This window comes from Podarcis gaigeae (assembly GCF_964106915.1).
Source record: "Podarcis gaigeae genome assembly, chromosome: 3".
Classification (NCBI taxonomy): Eukaryota; Metazoa; Chordata; class Lepidosauria; order Squamata; family Lacertidae; genus Podarcis; species Podarcis gaigeae.
Window position 1 is genome coordinate 75,038,117 of NC_139680.1, and position 24,043 is coordinate 75,062,159.

At 40.5% G+C, this 24,043-nt stretch overlaps 1 protein-coding gene and 1 long non-coding RNA gene across 9 annotated transcripts in view; one reads left to right on the forward strand and one right to left on the reverse strand.

The window, feature by feature from the left end:
• DISC1 (DISC1 scaffold protein) overlaps nucleotides 1-24,043 on the forward strand; it is a 149,302-nt gene that overhangs the window by 123,601 nt on the left and 1,658 nt on the right. For all 8 annotated transcript variants that reach the window (XM_083732267.1, XM_083732266.1, XM_083732261.1 and 5 more), the window contains one exon: nucleotides 15,400-15,516. In XM_083732267.1, coding sequence (XP_083588393.1) covers nucleotides 15,400-15,516 — 117 coding nt within the window. The remainder of the gene's footprint in view (nucleotides 1-15,399; nucleotides 15,517-24,043) is intronic.
• Nucleotides 130-9,525, reverse strand: LOC310841660. The gene is made up of 4 exons (XR_014562665.1): nucleotides 9,072-9,525; nucleotides 8,370-8,465; nucleotides 5,056-5,120; nucleotides 130-2,899 (listed from the first exon to the last, which is right to left on the reverse strand). It is a non-coding gene; the product is annotated as an uncharacterized lncRNA (long non-coding RNA).

Genomic DNA, 24,043 nt, shown 5'->3' on the forward strand with positions numbered 1-24,043 from the left:
TGATTCCAGTGCCAAGCACAGAAGATTGTAACCACTTTCTTAGTGCTGAATAGAAGAATTCTCACGAAGTACATCCTTCACATTAATCTTTCCACTCCATGAAATGGAAGTCCCAAAGCAGTCCCATCATCCCTGGCTGTGGGGGACATGCTTTCTTTGTACACCACTTAATATTTCTTTGCAGCCACACTCTCATTTCAAAGATGGATTCTGTGGAGCTGCAGCATTTCATTTTATGGTGTCTTATGAAGCTTGAGGCCATACATAACCTGTATTCTACTGCGGAACATTTGTGTGCCCTGATAGTATGAGTCCTCTAAGAAGTACCACTTCTTTCAGTCTATAGTCTGAATCTATATTACGCTTCATCTCCTAGTAAGGTGGACCTCAACTTACTTTTTCTGCCCATCAACAGTTCCTTGAATGACACTAAAAGCTCAGGGAGGCCTGAAACATGTTCCAGGTACTAGTTTAATACTGTTTTGTTCCACAGTCCTTTGTGGTTTGTTAGTATCAAACAGAGAGGGAACGATAACCCAGGACAGTTGAAATTGCCTATTTATCTGTGGAAGTAGGGAGCCTGATTTCAGCATTCTAGATTCTGTGTGCCTTTGCAGTAGCTGTTAGCTCCACGGGCAAAAAACATGCACCCGTGTATGCTGCATTATCATTAATGGCATTCTGAGAGGCAAGTATTTAGAATCAGATTTACAAATCACTGTGGAACCGATGATCACAATCTTATATATCTGATTTGATTCTGTGAGGATTCTGTAGAGTCTTCATATATTGATAAGAATGAGTAGGAGCGAAAAGGAAACTTCCTCTGTTTTGAGCCTATAGAGTTTATTAGGCTGATATCCAATGATCCCCTCTAAATGCACATCGGCACTTTAGCTTTCTCTTTTCCCCTTCCAGCCTTCTGTGCTCCAGCAGTAGCATGCAAAAATCTGTTAAGGAAGATATTGGGAACTGATTAACATTACATCAAATGATAGAAGTTAGCTGTTCTTTAATTTAGTACTTTAATTATACTTCCAATGACTACTTAATATCCTTTCAATTTCCAGATGTTTACTTCATTACCTGGACCAAACATTGTAAACTGGAACCTATTTTCAGGGAAGACAGTTTTAATTGAGGTTTTCTCATGTAAAATTAGTTTTCCATTCAGCTTTGATTAAAATTTAATCTTCCTTTCTCGGAGAAGATTGATCACAAAAAGAAACATATTCTACTTTATATATAATTTGATAATGGACCTAATATATTGTACAAGCCCAATGCCTATTGTTCCTAGTTCTTTTAGGATATTGGCTGTTACATTTATATTAATTTATTGTCTTTATATGCGACCTAGAATATATTTTATGCCTACTTGGAAAGCTTGTAACTTTCTATTGTGGGTGCTCAACTAATGGGTGATATCCAACATTAGTCATACTCAGAGTATTTTAAGATGAATGCATATACCTAAATCCTTGGATTTCAATGGGTCCACTGTGAGCATGGCTTAGTTGGCTATCACCCAGTTGCTTTAACTTTCTATGGGAATGTATAAATTTATTGTGTAGCATTTGTCCCATATCAGTCTATTTACTTGCACAGAACATAATCCTTTTAGTTTCACTTGTATTGAATGTTCAATATTACTCATATTTCTATTCCATTTTCCTGTAGCTTATCTAAAACATAATTACATTATATGTAATGCAGCCTGTAAAAAAGAAATACACAGAGAATGAAAAACAAAAAGCAACCAGCAGTAAACCCCACAAACTGCCCATTGGTGGTGGTGATGACAGTAGCAACAATTACATGCCTCCATTGCCAGCTCTCCTGTATAAAATCAAATACTTAGCTACTCTCTTGTGCTACTAGGAATAATAATGAACTTACTTTCCAACTCTATGTAGTAGTATCATCTTAACGCCTCCGCACTTTGTGAGAATAATTTTAAGGTAGGCCTGTGGAACAACCCAATTCTACATGCACATTAATCCAATACTAGGACTATTCCTTTTATTTTCTCCTTATATGTCCTTTACCGATTTCATAATTATACAATCAAAATGCCTTTATGGCAGTATATTTATATATTATTTATTTGTCTGTGGCATTGTTGTTCCCACAATGATTTCTTTGCTTTGATTATGGTTTTGACCATTAGATTCTTATTTCTTGCTAATGTACAAAAACACACAACACACTATCATATTTGTTATGAAGATAAATAAATAAAATCCCTTTTAAAATAAACACCAGCAACCACCATCCCACCTTTTCTAGACTGCATGCATTTTGAAAGGAAAACCCACAGTTTATACCCGAGGGAACCTGCCATAACTAATTCAGTATTATATTTTGTACTAAGGAATCTGTTTCTGAGTACAAAATGTCTTGTATAGATGACATTTAGTTGCTGTTAACATTTTCCTGAGTCCATGATTAATATCCTAAATATATTCAGTATAATTAACTATCCCTGTTGTAAAAACCCTTGATATTCTGCTTGGTTCTTTTCAGTGCAGTGCTATAAGCAGATGTTTCCAGGAATCTGCACAAGAACTTTGTGATTTCGTGGCCATAAAATATTCATGTTTTGTCTAAATATTTTACAGCCTGGTGAGAAATGTTTTGACTCCTTACCATCCTCACCCTGCCTCTAGCAATGCAGTAATGCAGTACAAGAAATACCTGAGAAATGAGGAGAAATGTGCCCATTGTGATAGTCATAAAGGGCATGTGCAACAGATTATAAGGAAATGTAAACCACGACAATGTAAAGTTAACCTCCTGCTGTTATTTTGCACGTAAATATTTTTAAAAGGCACTTTCCATGGAACCTGCAGTGGAACAGAGGCAATCTTTAGAATACATCTGTCCCTGGATAGAAAATCTAGAGAAAAGGCAGAGAAGGAATATTAGGTATATCATTCACACATAATGCTAAGCCAAACCAGGGATGCAGGGATGCCAAGCCAAACCAGGGATGCAGTCACAACCGCTTTGCTATTTCCAGGTCCTTCTACCTCGGCATGACATGGCAGCTAAGCCAAACTTAGCATGTCATCCAAATGTGAGGCTGTGCTCAACCTCTCTTCTCCTAAACCATGACCTGTAGCCAAGGTTTGTTGTTGAAGAGTGTTATGCAGTGGCTGCCCCATTGCCCTACTGTTGCCACTTTGCTTGAGTCTGGTGGGATAAAATGGACAAAACTGGAGAAATGTGTGCCAATTGGTATGACGTCGTGATTTGCCTCAGACATTCCTCTTCCCAATTTAACTCCAGCCCTGTGTTATGGCAAAAACCTTGAGCTGGATGTACAACTTACTGAGCACCCAACTCCAAATATTAGTGTGTTTTAGCACTAAGAGGAAGAAGTCTTGTAGCCCCTCCATTTTCTTTTGTCGCAAGTGTATTTTGCGACACCAGTAGTGGAATCAATCTGAAGCATCCACACACCATTCCACTTTATTAGTTGTTCTGTGATGCTTCTCTAGTGTCACAACATTTCTTCCATCAGGAAAGGCACTCTCCCACTATTCAATAACAATAGCAAACCACCCCCCGCCACATTTGTGTTATGAAAGGTCACAGGATCTTAGCAGGAAACTATGGGACATGTACTTATTGCAAATGAAGCATTCTGGCCACCCTGATACCATCGTGGGCACAAATCATAATGAATGATAAATAAGGAGGATGACCCTTACTCCTCTGGTGCTTCCCCTGTGCTGTAAAACATGAAGTGGGGGGGGGGGATTTGCTGATCCAGACGCTTAGCTAAACTTTACCTCTCCATGCTGCTTGAAAGTACTTCCAAGTTCTAAGGAAATGGAGTATGTGAAATTGTCCCAATAGTTTTGCTGCTTGCATAGCTTGGAAGTTAAGACAGGAGCATTAACTTGCAATTACATTGTTTTTGTTGCCTGTGTGAATTTGTAAGAGCCTCAGCTCTCCCCTTAAACCAAACATATTTCTTTGTGTATAGGATATTCTTACACTTATAGATGTTCTATGAGATTTTACTTTCAGTTTGTCAATATTTTCATAGCACTCTGCTACTATGTGGGGTTTTCGCATTGTCTATTTTGGATTTCACAATGCGGCATGTTACTGCATAGTGTTGGCTTATAGTCTTGCACCACCTTTATTCCAATATCTCTGTGTCTTAACCTACTTGGAAAACTGCTTCTTAATTGTAATCTACTCCTTATAATTTAAGCAATTTACACAACAGCAGTCCATCTGGTACCAAAAAGTCTGTCCACAGTATCTGAGTGACGTTTCCACCTGCTTAGTGGAGTTTTTTTGGGTTTTTTGCTGCCCTGTCAGATTGTCTTTTTAATTTTCATGTTACTGTACTAAAAAAAAAGTTCACATTTCTTACAGTCTAACACACATTTTATTAAAATGATTCTAACAACTGAAAGTAAGCCACATGCCACAGAAGAATCAGCACTTCCATAGCTGGCTTTTTTAGGACAGAATGGGGGAAATGCATTTTCAGTTCCTGAAACATGGGCTCAAGCAGGCCTGGCGTCTCTTAAAGGCTTTGACATGACTGCCATTCCTTCTTCAAAGAAAACTGCATTGCATATTGCAGTGCTTAGTGGCTATTAGCTAGTTGTAGTGCTTTTGTCAGCAGACTGTGGCACATTCCTGTAGATTAAAATAGCCCTTAGTCCAGGGACTTGATACACAGGGTATAAAGGGCAAAGCATTTAAAAAATCCCTGCACTTTTATTTTTACTTTAATTAAATTTCATATTTATAGAACACCAAATAATTGGTGCTACATTTATTGCTTGCTTAAATGTCAACATTGAACATTAGTGAAGGTCAGTATCTAAATATGATTTCAGTACCCATAATCCTGTATTGTAGAGGGATTTGGTAAGAAGGCACTTGACTTGCATTGCAGTACACCGAGAACCACTGGAAAACTAGACTGCTCTCAAAGTTACATCACAGATAGACTGCTATTATTACCACTTTTTCTCACTACACTGAGAGCCTGCTGGATGTCAGGCACCACCATCACAACTGTACCTTTTTGACTTTATCATTGGGATGCATTTAATTTCTCTTTTCTTGATTTACTTCTGCCATGTGTGCTAAAAATAAACACAGGAAAGGAAAAGGGGATTGGAAACTTTCAGTACTTTAAGCTGTCTGGAATATAACCATTTCTGTTACTTATAAGTTGGTGTTTTGCACTGGTCTAGGTTTCTTTTTTCTAATTTAGTCTAGTTGAAATGCCTAGGAATCGTATTCTAAATTCTGGGCCTCATATTTGTAAAAGCAGGGTCCCCTGCTTTCACGAGCAGCAGTATATCTCCGCATGATGCAAGGAATCAGTAGGATTAACACTTAAACAAACTTGTGGTTCATGGAGGTCTTCTGGCCCATTTCCATTGCATTCCCATCTTCTCAGTGTTTTTAGCATACAGTTATGAGGTTCATGAAACACTGCTAGAAATGCAGGACATCCCCAGACAAGCATTAGGAAACCAACCAAACAGACAAAATGCAGCCTGTTGTGGCCCTGCATTCATTTGGAATAGCTCTGCTGTCTTATATAGCCCAAATTCCATTTTAGGAATTGGCAAAGGCTGTAACCCAGTCTATCAGAATTGGAATGAGGGTTTGTGTGTTGTCTGTCTCTCTGTCTCCACTTCTGAAATTCCATTTCACATGTTAAATCAGTTTTCACAGCTTAAGTGCATGACATTATTCCGACCTTGTCTAGCTCAAATTGGCCCAGGAATCTGGAGGTGGAAGCATTACTCTGTTAAGAAAGTGGAGTTCCCTGATTGGCTTTTCACAAACCCTGCCTATTATGGGATGGATGGATATTGCTTGTCCAATACTGAAAGCCATAGGTTCTTAAAAAGAGGAGTGTTTGGGAATCTTACTCTTCTGTTCTTACATTTGTTGGTCAACATTTGGCTAGGTTGGAGAGCTGAGAAGCCTTATATTCAAAGATGTCTAGGGGATTCTGGTGACATCCCTTAATCATACTCCAAGCAAACTCATTGAAATCAGTGCACCTCCTTGTGAGCATGACTGACGTTGGATATCATCTTTTGAAACAGCTTTTAACAAATAATTTTTAGAACCCATATATAAATCTTAAGTCCTCCTTAGTACTATTTTCAAACCATGAAAATGAAGTAAGGTGTCTGCCTAAATAATACAATATTTTGCTATTTTTCCCTATTTTGACTGCTCCTATAATAAACCACTTATTTTTCAGAAGAGTTATTTCTAAACAGGCTATCAGTTATTCATCCTTAATTTATGAAGGGGCCTGCCCAAGATATCCTAGTTTTTAAAAAGGCCTGATTGGGGATTTTGTATCTAGGAGTGCCTTTTTCCTTGATAGAACAAACTAGCAGCAGGTGTTGAAAGATAGTCCTTGCTAATATATTTAAAATATTCTGTGCCTTGAAATTGGGGGACAGGGTGGTGGCAGTAGTGGCTCTGTGCAGATGCACCTGGGAATTTAAATATAATTTTACAGAGGTAGAAAAGAGGGTTAAAAATCCTGGAAAAAATCCCATGTGATATGATGGATTGAGGATATTACCATAGCGCCAAGGTGGATGGGTCCCTCCCAACTATACAATTCTATGAAGTAAGATAGTCCAACTGCCCACCCCCAGAACTGATGCCTATCCACCTATCCCTGCTTGTTTTGTACTCTTTACCTCATCTCCTCAGCTGCGTCTCTTTCGACTTCCCTAGAGCCAGTGCAGGATTGTGACATTAACTTTACTTAAAGGGATAAATTGCTAACTACATCACTGCTGCCAAACCGTGATGTTGATCCTCGTTGGCCTGGTTCTCAAACTCTTTTCTCTGGGCCATACTTTTAGAATAAAAATTTGCTCACACCACACTCAATTTTTAATTGATATGAAATACATTGGAAAACAGAAAGAAACAACTCCCCGTAGAGCTTGATTTTGAAAAGATATATTCTGCAAATAAAAATATATATTATTTTGATACTATACTATACTACACTGAAATCTTTAAATGTTTCTTCGATTGTCCTTGAATCTTCCTGCCACACCTGGCATTCTCTCCTGCCACACCCTTTGAGAACTGCTGTTCTGGGGGATTAGCAGGATCCACAGAGGCATCACCACAGTTATTGAGCCAAACCGGCAGCAACAGCTTTGAACACCTAAACTAGTTACTTCTTTGAAGGTACCCTTCTTGCCCACCTTGGTGCCAGTGTTGCTGCCGGAAGTGACATCTAGAAACTTCAGATGGGAATCAGATTTTAATATGGTTTTTTTCTTCCAGTGCCTTCTTTGTCTCAGTGACAGTAATACTGGATGAATGGTGCAAGTTGGTATTTCTTAATTGGTTTTTTTGTGTTCCCATTTTGGTTATGTGTGTGATACCCCTTTGGAACAGGGTGACATACATTGCTTTCAACAAGATGTTTTCATAAACAAAGAGATTATATTTTACAGACTTCAGCCATAGTGCTCTCTTATTCCTGCATTGTCCCATTGACGTTGAGATTAATTTGGAGTAAGTGGTTTGAAAAGATTAGCTTAGACCTCAAATAGGTCTGAAAGAAGGAAGTAGACTGAGAAAAATAAGTGAGGCATATTCTGTTGTATGCATTGGATTGTTAGATGATAAATGTAAGAATCATACAGATTTGCAATGGCATTTTTTTTGCCTATTGAGATTCACCAGATGTAGGATGATTAAGGTTGATCTGGACATCTGTGTGTGTGTGTGTGTGTGTGTGTGTGTGTGTGTGTGTATGCAATATTTTACTTCCACAGTAGCATGCATTTCTCATGCTAAATCAAAATATCCACCCTATCTGCAGCGGTTGTTGAAATTAGTGGTGTTTGCCAGTATGTCTCTTTATCGGTTTTGCTAAATTGCTTTTATTTTTGTACATTTGAATGTGCCATAAAGCCACCTTGAGTCATGGAGGGGCAGGTGAAAACAAAAAATAAATTTTGTGTACAGGTTGCTTAAATCCCCTTGACTTCTGTGTGAATGAACATGGACCTTGTTACCTAAATTCACAAATGCTAAAAAACCCCATACCGAGTTAGTAGTTTGCCCATCAGGATAATATTAATTTCACTGATTCTTGGGAGACACAGGAGTGTCAATATGAAATAACTCTTTCATTGAGCAATACAAATTTTAGCTGACTGGCAGAATATAAATCCACAACTTCCCCATTATCCAGTCTGATCGCCTACCCATGTGAACAGTGGCTCATTCACGTACAATGTGGAAAAATATAATAGGACAGAAACATTTTTAAGGTAAGGATTTTTCAATTGTGTCAGAAAGTGAATAGAAGAGAAACAGTGTACCTTGCTTCCGCGATGACATAAACGTGTTCATGAAGCCTGCTGAAGCTCAAGGGAGTTGTCGCCACAGTCCCATAAGCAGCAAGATAATAGAAACACCTGTTATTGGAAAAAAATGATAACAACAGTTTGTGGATGGTGTCCAGCTATCTGCCACTGGCAGTTGCCAAGGGAGCAGGGTGGCGTAAGGTAACAGGGGAGGTAACATATGGTCTCCGAGACAAAAAAAAAATCAAACCTGCCCAGCAAAACTGGTACCCATCTGTGGTGCTCACAGAAAACAGCAGGACAGCTCGGGAGCCTAAAGGGACCTATCATGTCACTATACCACAAAACAAATCAGACTGTCAAACAGCGGTACATGCAGTGCTGAACTAAGAGTCACAAGGATGTTTCAGCAGAGTCAAAGAGAAGGTCACCACTGATATTATGAACTTGTAGAAACGTCCTCATCTATCTAAAGCACTTTTCATAACAAAGCAGAACTTCTTAAGGTTAAATCTGAACCACAATATAGGTTGATGAATTCTTATGCTGGCTAGTCCACTTAATGTATTATTGTTACTGGCCACAGATAAAGACAGGGTCTGAATGGAAATTTCTTGAATGAACCACTAAAAAAATTCTCCTATTCACAAAATTGTCCTGCTCATTATATATGGTATATGGACAGAATAACTGAATAAATTGCTGACATCTACAAACTTTTTGAAGATCCAAATACACAACGTCGTGACAGACATGCTTTTGTGCTTTGGTTAACATTTTTACTTTGGGCATAGATATATCAGTGAAATAAACGGGGGAGTTTGCAAAGTTTTCTGTACGGAAAACTGTGCTTCTTTGATAAATCAAGCTGTAACATTCCTTAAAGCAAAACATGATGAAGTCTAGAAAGGGGAAAAGGTGGAAATGCCTCCAGTTAAAACTTATTTGAGCCTCGTATTTAAAGCAGAAGTTCCTTAAACCTCAGTTGTGATTCATCCAAGAAAGAAATGTGTGGCCTAACAGTCCACACATAAACTTGTTCCCTTGCCCTTCCCTGCCTGAACCCTTGTTCCTTCTTCCCACCGCCAGGAAACCAAGTATTTTGGAAACTAGACATTTGCACCAAATCTTTAGTACTTTGGAGCAGGGTGTTTGATTACCTGCATCTAGTTTGAGCACAAAAAGGTGCAGAAGAAAGAATTCAAGGAAAAATAAAAAATAGGGGTAGGCCATTGCAACCGAGAAGCTGCTTTGAATAGGCATGCAAGCTGTGTGAGTGTCCCAATATTTATTATTCTGACGGCAGAATTACAGATAGTCATTTTAGGAAAATACAGGAGATCATTGAGATTGTTTCTCATCAGAGGCAGCATATGCTGCATGTGAAAAAGAAAAAAAATGGAAATGCCCACTTCATAGTGGGAAGCAGAGAGCATCTTGCTGTTGTCACCAGCAAAAATCTCCCAGTGGTTGCCTGCAGTTTATAGTAGAAAGGAGAATACTTTGTCAAACCCAGACCACTGGAAGCTAGACTTCCCATAAAATCAAATTCTCAGCTTTCTCGTGGCAAGCCAGACTCCCCCCTAGCAAGCCGCTTCCAGCTTCCCCAAAATGCTGTCAGCACAGAAATATTTTTTTAATGAACTGAACAAGATTGGAACTGCTTCCAGAGCGACAGATAGTTGCTTGCAGCAGTGGGCCAACCTGCCAGCTCCAGCATTGCAGTCTGGTTAATGCATTGAGCTTGGAGGCAAGGGGCCATTCTCTTCTTTCTTACCAGATACACACTCCATGCTTCTCAGTGGCCGCCAAGCAGCATTCCAACCAGGAAGTGTTTAAAATAGTTTCTGTGTCACTGGCAGTGTTTTGCCTGCTTCCATATATGTGTCAGATAAAAATATTAGCAGTGACATTAATAGGCAAGGAAGATGCTGAGAGGCATTTCTCTCCATTTTTTAAAAGTTAAAATGAGCCACTATCCTTTTACTATCATTTATTTAGAGAAAATTTTGAGATTCTGAAATCATGTGAAACAACCACCTTTTTATTAGAGGTGTTACCCGGTTAATTGTACGACTTTTGATTACATCTGTGGAAATTACTAAAGCCAGCTGTTGCTGATCCCTTCCAGATGTTCTGGGCTACAACACCCATCAGCACCAGCCAGCGGCAATGGCTGTAAACAGTCATTCTGGATGAGGGGAAAAACATTGTCTGGGTTTTGGTTTAAAATGATGCATGTGTGTTTCATAGAAAGCAACATCTTCTACATAAGAAAGATGGGGCACTTGCCTTTTCTAAGATAGCACCTCCCACCTGCAGTTTATGTAACAGTTCTATTTAAAAATAACATTTTTTAAAAAATAATCTATTCATATACCATGTCAATTTCTTAGTTATTAACAGCCTGCTGGATCAGGCCCATGGCCCATCTAGTCCAGCATCCTCTTCTCACAATGGCCAACAGTAGCCTGTGGGAAACCTGCAAGCGGGATCTAAGCGCAACAGTACACTGTGGTTTCTGACAACTGGTATTCTGAAGCTCACTGCCTCCACCTGTAAAGGCAGACCATAGCCATCATGGTTAGTAGCCAGTGATAGCATTATCCTTAGAAATTTGTCTAATGCTTTTCTAAAGCCGAGTTGATGATGGTGGCCATCATTGCTTCCTGTGGGAGCAAGTTCTGTCGTTCTGTAACTAAGTGCAGGGAAGAAGACCATCAACCCAGCAAGTTTAAAACCCACAGCAAACCAGCAATAGAAAATGTCATCATCATCATCTAAAAAGGAACTAAAAATTGACTTTTAAGGTGAAAAGGGGGAAACAGAACAAACCAAGCAAGAGCAGGAATCTTGCACAATTCCTTGTTCTGCACTAATCCTGATCAGAAAACAACAGCATGTAACCCCCAAAACTCAAAAGAGAGACAAAATGAACGGTGCTACTTTTATATCACAGGGTTCCACTAGTGTACTCAGATTCATATTTTTCCTCAGTCAATTCTGTGTGCAGTAGGTTAGGCTGAGAGGTATTGACTTGCCCCAGACCATCCAGAAAATGTAATGGCATAGGGATTTGAATGTAGGTTTTCCTCAGCAAATAACTCTAGTTTCTAGGTTCCAGCATGGCTCTTCCAGAACCTAGCTCCTGTGCTTGTGTGCAGTGAAATTCAGTTCTACTGGATGACATTCTGGAACATACCAGGCCTGCAGATTCTTACAATTCATCTCAGGATCTCAAATCCGATAACAGAAATTAATCAAAATTGTAATTATTTGGCAGGAAGTGTCCTTAAGATGCTTCACAATGTTTGGCTGGCTGTAGAAAGGAGTCTTTTCCCTACCTCTGAATGCCAACAATAGTAGAAGAAAGCTTGATTCCATAGATTTGCTCATCAAGACATTAATATGCATTTTCCCTTCTAAAGGCGTGACCATATAGGGTGGCTATCATCCATGGAGGAGGTTTATTTGGGGGGTTTTTATGCCAACCAAATGGTACCTGTGTACATTTTGTACTCTGACCTTATCTGTGAGCTTGCCAGATTAGGAAAATGCAGACAGTGTATGACTGCCACAGTTGATATAAATGCATGGCACTGATTTGCTAAACCCTGCACCATTTTGGTTTTTCTTGTCAGGTATTGGTTCCATTTGGATAAATAGCCACAGGCACAAGCCTTAGATCAGAGGTCAGCAACCTTTTCCTGCCGTGGGCCAGTCCACTGTCCCTCAGACCATGTCGTGGGCCAGAATATATTTGGGGGAGGGGGAATGAACGACTTCCTAGGCCCCACAAATAACCCAGAGATGCATTTTAAATAAAAGCACACATTCTGCTCATGTAAAAACACGCTGATTCCCGGACCATCCGCAGGCCGGATTGAAAAGGTGATTGGGCTGCATCCGGCCCCCGGGCCTTAGGTTGCCTACCCCTGCCTTAGATGCAGCTATAAAAAAAAAATTCTCAGGAGATTCTCAGCCCTTTGCACTTCTTAGACTGATAACCAACTGATAACCAACAGCTCCCACCCACATTACAAAGATTTGTATCTTGAGCCATTTTCACAAGTAGCAAAATGCAACATTAGAACAGCCCCATGGTTCTGATACTCACGCTGCTTAGTACAAAAGCAGAAAGCCAGTAGGATACAGGAGGAGCAGGAAAAGCACAGGAAAAGCAAGGTAGCAGAACCACAGTACTTGAATTAATATTTTAGAGTGGTAGATATCCTTATATTAGTCTCAAGTTTAGGGACTATACTCAAATAATGATATTTTTTGTTTTGTTGTGTTTTGGTGGGCATGCATTTTGCCTCCCCTTTATTGCTGAGGATGGCAGAGGATTTAAAAATCACTTAATTTCCACACCACCTGTTTTCAAATCAGCCTTGTGAAGTCTCTTGCATGGTCACAGCAGGAATCTGACCTATAGCCTAATATATTAATGGCAGGGCACTTTAATCAGATTCAGCTAAGCTACTCAATAAACCAACACTTTGAAGTTACAACTTTTTTCATCTTCTTATAGAAAACACCCCCCCTTACGTGTTTTGAATTTCCCCAGCGTTACCCTGTTGTAGCAAAAACAACAGAGTCCACATTGCACTTTAAAGACTCACACATTTATTGTAGCATCAGCTCGTAATTTGAACTGTGATTGTTCTACTTGGAAGAAGTTTGCCGAGTGGTTATTATTATTTATTTCATGAGATTTATGCAGACAAACCTCAAACCAGTTTACAGAAAGATAAGACAATAAAACCAAGCAAAATTTACAGCCATACTTTAAAACTCACAAAAATTAAAACAATAATACAGATTAAAATTACCACAACTTTCCAAGCATCTGGGTAGGCTTATCTAAACAAGAATGTTGCCCAAAAACAACCTGCTTAATCTCAATAGGCAGGTTAGTTTTAGGGAATATGTTTTTCATCACTTTCATTCATGAATTTGGATGTGCATTTATGAGTTTATGTGCTATAACTGGAAGTTTTTCCAACCAAAATCAGTTAGTTAGTTCAAAGAGAGCCAGTGTGATGTAGTGGTTCAGTGTTGGACTAGGACCTGGGAAACCAGCATTGAAATCCCTGCTTAGCCATGAAACTTTGTGGGTGACCTTGGGACAGTCAGTCTCTCAGCTTAACCTACCTCACAGGGTTGTTGTGAGGATAAAATAGTGAGGAAGAAGAATCACGTGTGCCGCCTTGAGCTCCTTGGAGGAATGATGGCATATAAATGCAATAAATAAGTAATAAATTTGGATACAGCCTATCATAAATATGTGACCATTTGGATAATCACTCTCCTTATTTCATACTGTGGAGCAAAACTCCCAGTTAAGAAGAGGACCCCATCCAAATCTTTAACTTCAAAAAAGAAAAAAAGAAAAACAAGAATAGTGAGCATCTAGAATAAAATTGTTTTCTTCAGATAGATGCGCCAGTTGGTAATCAGGACTTTAAGGAATCTTCAGTGCAAGAAAATAAATGATTTCATGACTGATCTCCCTGCAAGTCTGCCAAATAGTAAATAAAAGTGTTTTTTTTTAATGTTGCTGCCCTGTCTTCTTGTATGCGGGTCACTAAGGTATTTTCTAATAGCTTTCCAATCTTGTAAATTGCTCAGGTGTTTTTTCTCTCCCTAAGATATGCAGGATCCTGCTGGGTATTGAATAACAATCTAACAGCTTGATGGATGACTTGTTCTTCATCCATACAGCCACAAGGACATTTATAGCCAATATATGGCATCGCTTAGTATGGCTGCCTGTGGTTTTAAAAGCTTATGGCATATTGATCCCTGGTGTAAACTTATTATTTTCCGTAAAGTTTTGCAACGAAGCATCTGGACAAATGGGATTATTGTAAAGTTGTACAGAATCCATTTGTGGGAATTAGACTGCTGAATATCTTGCTTGTGTCTATTGATACTTTCAGCAGAATATGAAGATGCCTATCTCTTCCTTCTATCATCTATCTATCTATCTATCTATCTATCTATCTATCTATCATTTATTTATTTATTTATAATGAAGAATGTTTAATTCATAGACTTCTTAATGCCTAGGCCACTTCTAAGTGGCTTACAAAGCATTAAAACTAATTGCACAACATTGTTAAACTATGAAATAAGTAAAATACACAATAAGTAAAATACAGAACAAAACAATCCCATTCAGATATAAAGCACCATGATTAAAATGTGCAGCAAAACAACCCAATTAAAACAGCATAGCAATTGAAATGAGAGACTCAGGTGAAGAGAATGTCTATGTAAACAGGCACTCTTCAAAAGCCATTGGAATGCCAATACAAATTGGGACCACTCATATTTCAGTAACGCCACCAGTGAAAAATCCCATCCTCACCTCATCACAAATTGATAATCATCAGGTTGTGATAAGACTAACCAGGTTTCATTTGTTGCAGTACAGCCCTAAAGTCCACATCCTGCACATCACAGTACAGTGGTACCTCGGGTTACATAGGCTTCAGGTTACATACGCTTCAGGTTACAGACTCCGCTAACCCAGAAATAGTACCTCGGGTTAAGAACTTTGCTTCAGGATGAGAACAGAAATTGTGCTCCGGCGGTGCAGTAGCAGCAGGAGGCCCCATTAGCTAAAGTGGTGCTTCAGGTTAAGAACAGTTTCAGGTTAAGAACAGACCTCCAGAATGAATTAAGTTCTTAACCCGAGGTACCACTGTAGTCTGAATTGGTACCCTGATGGATACATGTTGCTTCCCATCCCACCCATGCTGATTCTTAACTGTGCATTATCAGTAGTCAAGCTGTTTACTTAAAAAATGAACAGTAACAGAAATTAAAGAGAAGGATTACTTTTGTCCTTAGAATAGGCCCCACACTCCCTACTTTATACATGGCTATGGCAGACGTGAATTTAAAGTGAAAGGTCAGTTGCTGAGTTTGTTCCCGCGTAACAAAATATTGTACCCCAAATTCATATGATTTTCAAGGATGCTAATGTGCAGCCAAAAACGCAAACACTTTCTTGTAATATTTTTTCCCCTTCTTGTAGGAATTTCATATACTTACAGCAGAACTTGACGACAAATGTGAAAAAATAAGTGAGAAGCTGATGCACCTGGAAGATCAACTTCAAACAGCGCTCTGCGGCTGTGATGAAGACCTTGTTCATATCCTTTTTTTGATAGTCTGCCTTTGATGCTCCAGCTAAAGAATTAGCTTTTATCAGCACAGTCCTGAAATTAGCATTGTGTGAATCCTACTTAAGAGAACTAGGTTATAATAGAACTTTGTTCCCTGGAAACCTGAACTAGGAAACAATAATCAGTAATTCAACCATGATGACTTGGACTGACGGGTGATTTATTGGGAACCTTATGGGATATCCACCAATCTCCTTCCACTCTGGACTAAGGGAAGATGAGTTCCAGGTCAGGCTATGAGCCTAGATAATGGAGCTTGAACACAAACAGGTGCCACAGGTTTGTCCACTGAAAGTGCATCTATGAAAGTCTTTTTGAGGAAATGAGATTAGCTCATGCAGAGCAAAGAATCCCAGCAAATCTTGCTCCATATCAATGTCTTTTGTCAGCTCTAAGTTCCATCCACTATACCAGAGACATGGGAACCTGTGGCCTTTCAGGTGGTGTTGGACTACCATTTGCATCACCTGTACTTGTAGCCAGGTAGTACATCCCAGAGCCTAGAGAGGAAATCCATAAGGAGCAAAATTTGGAAAGTTCTTTGGAACTGGATTCTTCAGAGCCGCAGCTGCAGGGCCTGATGTTAGACTTTCAGTCAATCCTTGGACAGAGTGTAGTATCTGCAGGGAGAGGTCCCTTAATTCACACCAGGGAGGGGCTACAAAGATAACCAATTCCCATTCACTGGTCCTCAAGGGTCAGTAAAAGTAAAGGAACCCCTGACCGTTAGGTCCAGTCGTGGCCAACTCTGGGGTTGCGGCGCTCATCTCGCTTTATTGGCCGAGGGAGCCGGTGTACAGCTTCCGGGTCATGTGGCCAGCATGACTAAGCCGCTTCTGGCAAACCAGAGCAGCGCACGGAAACGCCGTGTACCTTCCCGCCGGAGTGGTACCTATTTATCTACTTGCACTTTGATCGGCTTTCGAACTGCTAGGTTGGCAGGAGCTGGGACTGAGCAACGGGAGCTCACCCCATCACAGGGATTTGAACCGCCGACCTTCTTATCGGCAAGTCCTAGGCTCTGTAGTTTAACCCACAGCACCACCCAGGGAGGAGGGTGCACATGTTAGGTGCCTGCTTTATCAGAATAGGGTCTCGTATTGGCCTTCCTTTGTTGTGGGAAGTTAAAGCCTGGCTAGGTAGGGTGTAGATGCTTCATGCCTCCCTCAGGGTTCATTCTGTGGGGAGAGGCCAGCTGCTTCGCCACCTGGCTTCTTGGCTCATCTCAAGGACCGCTCCTCTGCTCTTCTCTCACCAGCCTCACAAAGGGAGGAAAGCTCTACACTTGAGGACTTTGAAGCTCCACAGCCACCCCTGCTCTTGACACAGTTTGGTGCACCTTATGTTGTGTATAAAGATATACTAGTATTCTCTTCCTATCTGTCCTGTATTTGGGGGTAATAGTGGGGCAAGTGCCGGCTGCACCAAGCTTCCCCTATTCCTCCCCCCCCCACATTTTTTTAAAAAAATGTGTATCTTTCCAAGCATCCGTTTCAGTGTTAAATTGCCAACTGCATATTAGGGAACAGTCCAGTGCAGATGCGCCCTCAGAGAATAGTGACAGGACCATTTATCTAGTACTCGCTGAAACTGAGAGGAGTCTTGTCATTGGCTTGATCTAAAATTAGGTCAGACTGAACAGATGTTGTTTTGAGACTTTCCCCCTGTACATACCATGAAAAGTGCATCTGAGCCTCTTCAGTGCAATTTGTGCCAATGGTTAATCGAAAGAAAAAGCAGAATAGAAACAGAATGTACATTCTTGGTGGTGTAAAGTTTAATTTCAATTTGGAGTGATTTAAGTACTGATATAAGCACTCTCAAACTATTGTTGCATATACTCCAATCTCCAAGCAGCAAGAGTCTCCAGGGTGTCTCCCGGGATTTGGCTTTCATGGAATGAAGGTCAGTGGAGACTGTGGTATATTTAGGACATATGGTTCTAAACACACACACACACGCACACACAAACACACACAGCATAGATGGAGGCACTCACAGCATTAACACCTCCAGCAGGTCTTGCCTCCTCATCACGTTTCCAGGAAAACCCCAAACTCAGCTTTGGGTCCAGCTCAGACTGAGACATATCTCTGTCTCTAATTTCCAGCATCAGCCAAACTCACACATGCCCCCCTTGGCCTATTATTCTCCATTCTAGAATGATGTGGCATCCAGTCAGGTGAGGGAGGTGGAAGAAATGCCTATGCCCCATCCTAGAGAACATCATCATTTAGTTGTCACTATGGCAGCCAAGCTCACTCTATTAGATGCTGTTGGCCAGCTAAGGCCATCACCTTACAAAAAGACTTGCCTGACCGATTCAATAAGTTTCCTCATGGAGTTTAACCTCACAAGAATATGATCATAGGTTTTGAAGGGACTCACAGTCATCATCCAGACAGATCCTTCCTCCAAACCTATGGCATATATTAAAACAATCTGTCTTGTAATGTTTGTAATACCCAGTGTTTTTTTTCTAGAAAAATAGGTCCTGGTACATAAAAAAAAAGCTGTTCTGGTACTGCGTACCCTTGAGTACCTCCTGGGGAGAAAAGTACTGGAATACCACCACAGAAGACTTCTGGGGGGACATAATTGTTTGCCACATATTCAGCTGAACATATGGAAGAGCAATGCTGCTGCTGTTGCGACTAACCTCCATGGGTTCAGCCAGGCAAGTACACAGTGCCAGATTACCAAATAGGCAGAGTAGACACTGGCCTATGGGCCCCAGGCCTTTTAGGGGCCCTGTGACAACAGATCAAAATAATATTGATTTGATCTTGAAAGAAAATTACAAGCAACCTTTTTTACTTCAATGTGAGGTGGGTGTCACCTGTCCCCCCCAGATTTCAACTGCCTCTACAGGATTTAATTTGGCACTGCATGTACAGATATTTTATATTTTTGGGTCTTTTGATGGCCCACTGCTTTTAGGAACATGGAAACATAGGAAGCTGCCTTATAGTGAGTCAGACCATTGGTCCATTTAGCTCAGTATTTTTGACACTGACCAGCAGTGGCTGCCCAGGGTTTCAAGCAGGGATCTTTTCAAGCCCTACCTGGAGCTGCCCAGGATTGAACTTGGGACCTTCTAGATGCAAAGCAGATGCTCTACCACTTTGTGATGATTCCTGATCACATGGTAAGAACCATACATGCCTACAGTTGTGCATGTCCATATTCCGTGAATGGAGTTGGCACCTGTGATCCCACTTGCTCCAACAGATGTGTGAAAAACCCAGCGATCTCCACTTACAAAAGTAATCTGCTAAACCAATTTTAGTGAATTATCATCTACAGCCAAAACAGGAGATGCCTATCTTGGAAACAAACATATTTTCCCCTTAAAATATCCAGTGAGTACTTACCATGGCACATTGCCCTGCAGTTTTAACTGTGTATAGTACAAATAACCCTAGCAAGATGGGCATTTGGTTGTCTTCCAGATGAAATCCCTTGAATGAGGAAACATAAATTGTTTAAAAGGCAGCTTATGCCAACTGGCATCTAAGCTTGCTGAATCTGTCATGTCTACATAAATGGAAAGGCACAAAGTTAAAAATCACTTCTGCCCTTTTCTTCCACAATTCTTCTGCATGATGTCCACAAATGCACATGCTGCTTAAACTGGATGCAGACAGAAATATGGGGTTGAATAAACAAAGCAAGAGGAGGAGGCGGAAAAAGTATAATCAGGAAACTGAGCAGGAAAAGATAGCCTTTTTTGTTGCTAATTCGGCTTTGTATTCAAAGCCAGTTTGAAAGGTTCATGACAGACTGCAATATTCAAAAAAATAAGGAACCTGCAAACAACCCTACCAAAGGTCTGCTTGCCACTTCTCTGTGCCTCTATCCTTTTTTCTCTCCAGTAATGTCTTGTTTTACCCAACATGGGATGCAAAACATTGTGCTGTGCATTTACCCACCCCCTGCTTCCAAACGGTTGGTTGTAAAACCACATGCTACCCTGGAGAGAAAGAAAGACACAGGGAGCAGCAGTAACTCTGTCTCTCTTGTAGTGTCTAGTGGATCCTAAAATACCGTGGTAAAAACTCCAACCAGATCCAACAGAATTAAATCCCAGTTTACACAACTGTTTTGAGGCCATGCTGCACAGTTTATTTATTACACTGATACATCCTGCTCTTCCTTTGAGAAACTCGGAGCAGCTTATGCTAGGCCCCCAGGCAGTCTCCGATTTAGGCACCATAATAACATAATGGCATCATCTTCCCTCAGTCTATTCCTTGGCCAAATGGATTGGATTTGCTACAGTAGGAGCAGCAAAAACCCCATTCAAACAGATGCCGGAAAAGACAGGAGGCGACTTGTGTAGGGCAGTCAGGCTGGCTGATGACAAAGCTTCCTCATGCTTATTTGTATTATGCAAAGGTTTCCAAGTGCTTTGCATGTTTATTTATTAGATTTTGTACCTGCCCTTCACCATAAGTTCCCAGGACGGGTCATAACAACAATAGAATATGTCGTTTTAAAAACAAGTAAAGCAATGTCAATTGTAAAAGAAGTTAAAACGTTCCAAATGGGACCGAAGGGTATTGTCATGTTATGTCCTTTCCTAACACAAGAGGAGGGGACTTAGAGTTCAGCGGATCCATTTCCATGAGCAGGAGTTTCCTGTTTCAGAATGCAACCTGGCCTTGGAAGTTGATCTGCAGAGTTCTGAGAGTGCCATCTGCCACTATTAAACTGATCACTTGCACAAGCAGTTACATATGTAAAATGAACAGCAAAAATCATGCCTGAAATGGCTCTTAGCAATAGTTCTAGTGTCACCTAAACTAATTCCCAGATATTTTAATTTCTAAATTGCCCATTAAAGTAGACAAACCTTTAACCAAGGGCTAAATGGGTGCCTAGGTGCATGATCTTCCAAAAACCTGCAAGGATAGGTACAAGTACTTTGGGTTGAAAATTGCAGCTGGTAAGCTTCTAATGAAAAGAGAGAAAGGGAGAGAGAGAAAGAAGGCTGCTTCTGGGAGATCTAACTTCCTGGTGCTGTCAAGAAGGCGGTTCTGCCAATATTTAAACACACATTGTGGCTTTGATTAATAATTAAACTTCTATTAGAAGAAATAAATCCCAGATGCCATTGTTTTTCATTATACATTTTTATGGCACAGAATACTGGAACCAACCAGCCTGCTAGTAGGGCATAAATAGCACACACAACACAAATGAAGTCAGAAACCAGCACTAATGCTTAGCACTGAATATTTACACAGACCCACAAGGGATTTTTATTTAATATTGTAACTTCTCAAAGCAAATATTAAGCAGGAGGTTTTGCATTTGACGGATGAATGGGAGCACAAGCAGGCAAATTAAAGCTCACTCCTATATCCACTTCCCTGTGAGTATTGAACTCTAAGGGACTTGCATCTAAGTAGACAGGTATAAGATTGGTCTGTAAAAGTAAAACTTGTGTGTATCTCTGCATCTGATGGATTTGTTGAACAAGAAATACCATAGTGAAGCAAACCCACAAAAGAGCCAATGGCTGTTAATCAGTGGCAAGCAAATGAAAACAATCTGAATTGTTAATTGGAAGAACCAAAGGCAAGAGGTGACACATTGCTGGTGTCTGAGGACTTGATGAGAGGTGTTACTTTACTAACAGGAAAGACTTAGCATTCCCAGTAAAATTAAATGGATTTTTATATTGCAATTTCACAGTCATTTGGGGTCTTAATTAGCAGTTATGGCTTGACAGACAATTTGAGGGCATGTAATAGTTTGAGATATAATGCTATTTTTGCTGCAAGAAAGTGGGTTGGCTATTTGAATTCTGTCTGCATAAAATACACTTTTTCACACCCTGAAAAATAAGTTTGTGTTAATGGTTTTAATAGTCAGTTTGAAATGCCAGTGGAGACATAAGCAAACCAGCCAGACATCTCATGGTACAAACCTCCCTTACTCTCCCAGGGATTTCTTCCACACTAACTGGCCTCAAGAGTCAGGAGGTACTAACTGATGACCCCCGACTCTGGTGCCAGTTTTTGCAGGGTGTGAAAAGGAGTATTTCATAAAACAGTACATTTGTTACTGTGGCTGATATTTCTTGCACTTGATTATATGTAACACTCTGGCCCAGATGAGACAGTTTATCTATACTTTTTTTTCTTTAGTGACAGTGTGAATCATGAGACTTATATACAGTGGGAGGGGTGTTTCTCTCTTCTGAAACATGAACTACACTCTGAGTATTTTCTTTTCTTTCATGTTTGATGCAGTTAAATCAAATAGAGGGGATATGAAGGTTTTATGGTCATATCTGCAGGGGTTGGGCTAGGTGGCCTTTGGGCATCCCTTCCAACTCCACAATTTTATGATTCTATGGTTTTATGTTTTTTTTTGTGGGGGGAGGATGTAATCCTGGTGTGTATTTTGCTCTAAGGAGCTAAGTTTGGTCGGAACCGAGTATAAATTTCCAGAGTTAATGCAAAATACATTACTTCTGGGAAATGAACCTCCATAGAGGACTATGAAAATTTGTGATCCGGGCTTTTTAGACCCGTCTACCCAAACTGTCTGAAACCAAAGCAGCACATTGGTTGTCAGATGTGAAATATATTGGTGTTGTTTTCGGCTCTCCCACTCCACTATAACTAAACTTAAGGAGGTAACCCCATGTTCACAGCTGCTGGCCCCAGGTGCAAGTTGTGTCGCAGCTGAGAAGGGTGGGTGGCAGCACTGGCACCCACTCGCCTGCTCTCCTCCCCTGGGTCAGGCCTGGCCTGGGGGGCGGAGCTGCGCCAGGCACAAGCACTGCAGCCAAGGTGCAACTCCTGACACAGAGCCAGGCTCCAATGAAGGAACCTGTTGTGGGGGTGCCTGTTTACACCCCATCTCAAAATTGCATCTGGGGCCATGGCACCCACAACCCCCCCCACACACCATGCCTCTGGCAATGCCTGTATCTCTGAGGTGTAATGAAGGAAGGGTGGGCAGGTGGAAAAGAGCACTGGCAACTTTTAACAGTGGTCCACCGTTATATGAGGGGTCTGTTTACTTATCCTTGGTATTTGGTTTTAGCACAAAAGGTATTTGTTCAGCATCTTCTCTAGGTCTTGTCTTTAGACTGAAAAAGACGGTGTAAAAATGTGAGCAGAAATTGATCTTATCCTTTTACACTAACATTAGTTCCCCATAAAGTAAAAAAGAAGAAGAGAGAGTCAAACATCACAGTGAATATATGTAAATTACAGAAAAAGATGAAATCTTGAGGAAGCTTTGAAAGAATCAGAAGCTGCCAAAAGGCTTTTCAAATTGGTATGTGTGACAGTCTGGCATTGAAGGTATTTGCATAACTTTCCCATGATCCCCTTTAGTTACTCCCCTCACCCCCAAAGAAAAACGATTTTTTATTTATCCACTTCATAACCTAAGGATTTATTTTCATCTTGACATTGTTCTTGGGTATGGCAGCATTTCCTAATAGATCATGAGCCCCCAAAAACATAAAAAGCGAGGAAGCACATCAGTGTCAGCTTGTACTTTGCCCTCTCTCTGTGTAGGGAGTTTTTAAACATTTGGCTCTGAACCAAGACACTTTAATGTTCTGTGAAGTGTGGTTTCACAATATATTATCATTATCTTCCATGTTTGAAATGTAAAATAGCTCTTACTTGATTGTTCCCTTGCTGAACTAATTAGGTTAGTTTTTAGGTCCTGTTTCCATTGTGTTCCAGAATGAAAGGCTGTGGCATTAATATGAGTCATTTTGTGCATTTTGTATAAGACTGACCCAGCTGCAGAGTTGCGGCTGTAGAGGAAGTAATTCCAGGCCTGGCTTTACGGGTAAGGCTGCAAGGCTCAGCTCCCTTAAGCTCTGTTGAGAGTAGTTTACTTTCAAGTAAAGTCATCTAGGACCAGAGCGGAAACTTGTGTTCTGCTTTTTATTCCTCGGTCATGGGGGTGGTTTTTCACTTTATGGAGGATGCTGTGTATGAGAGAGGAAGGGAGAGGGCGAGGATGTATTTCAGACTCTGATAGATGTGAGGGCGGTATGAATGTGAACTCGGGGAGGGAATCTGTTCTCATGTTAGTGAGAATTGCCATCAATGACCTGAAGTTTTGGCACAGAGACAAAAAAAGGGCTCTCTATGTTCATTTATATTCCTCTCAAGCTGAGATCTAAGATTATTCCCTCTGAATAGTGACTGTGGTATTCTCTTTGTGTAACACATGGGGATTTACAACAGCCACTCACGCTTACATATGTGCGTGCGCACACAAATTGCTGCTCACTTCATACCCCTCAAGCAAAAAATGCTGTTTGTTGCCCACAGGCCCAAAAAGACAGGATGAGGAGGGGGCATAAGCAAGTGTGAAATATGTATTAATATTTAATCCAAGCAATTTGGATGAACTTGACGCTGCAATTAGCTAGCAATGCCCATCTGTCGTGCACAGCACAACAACAACTTATTAAATAACTCAGAGAGAGGAAAGGAGCTGCCAATT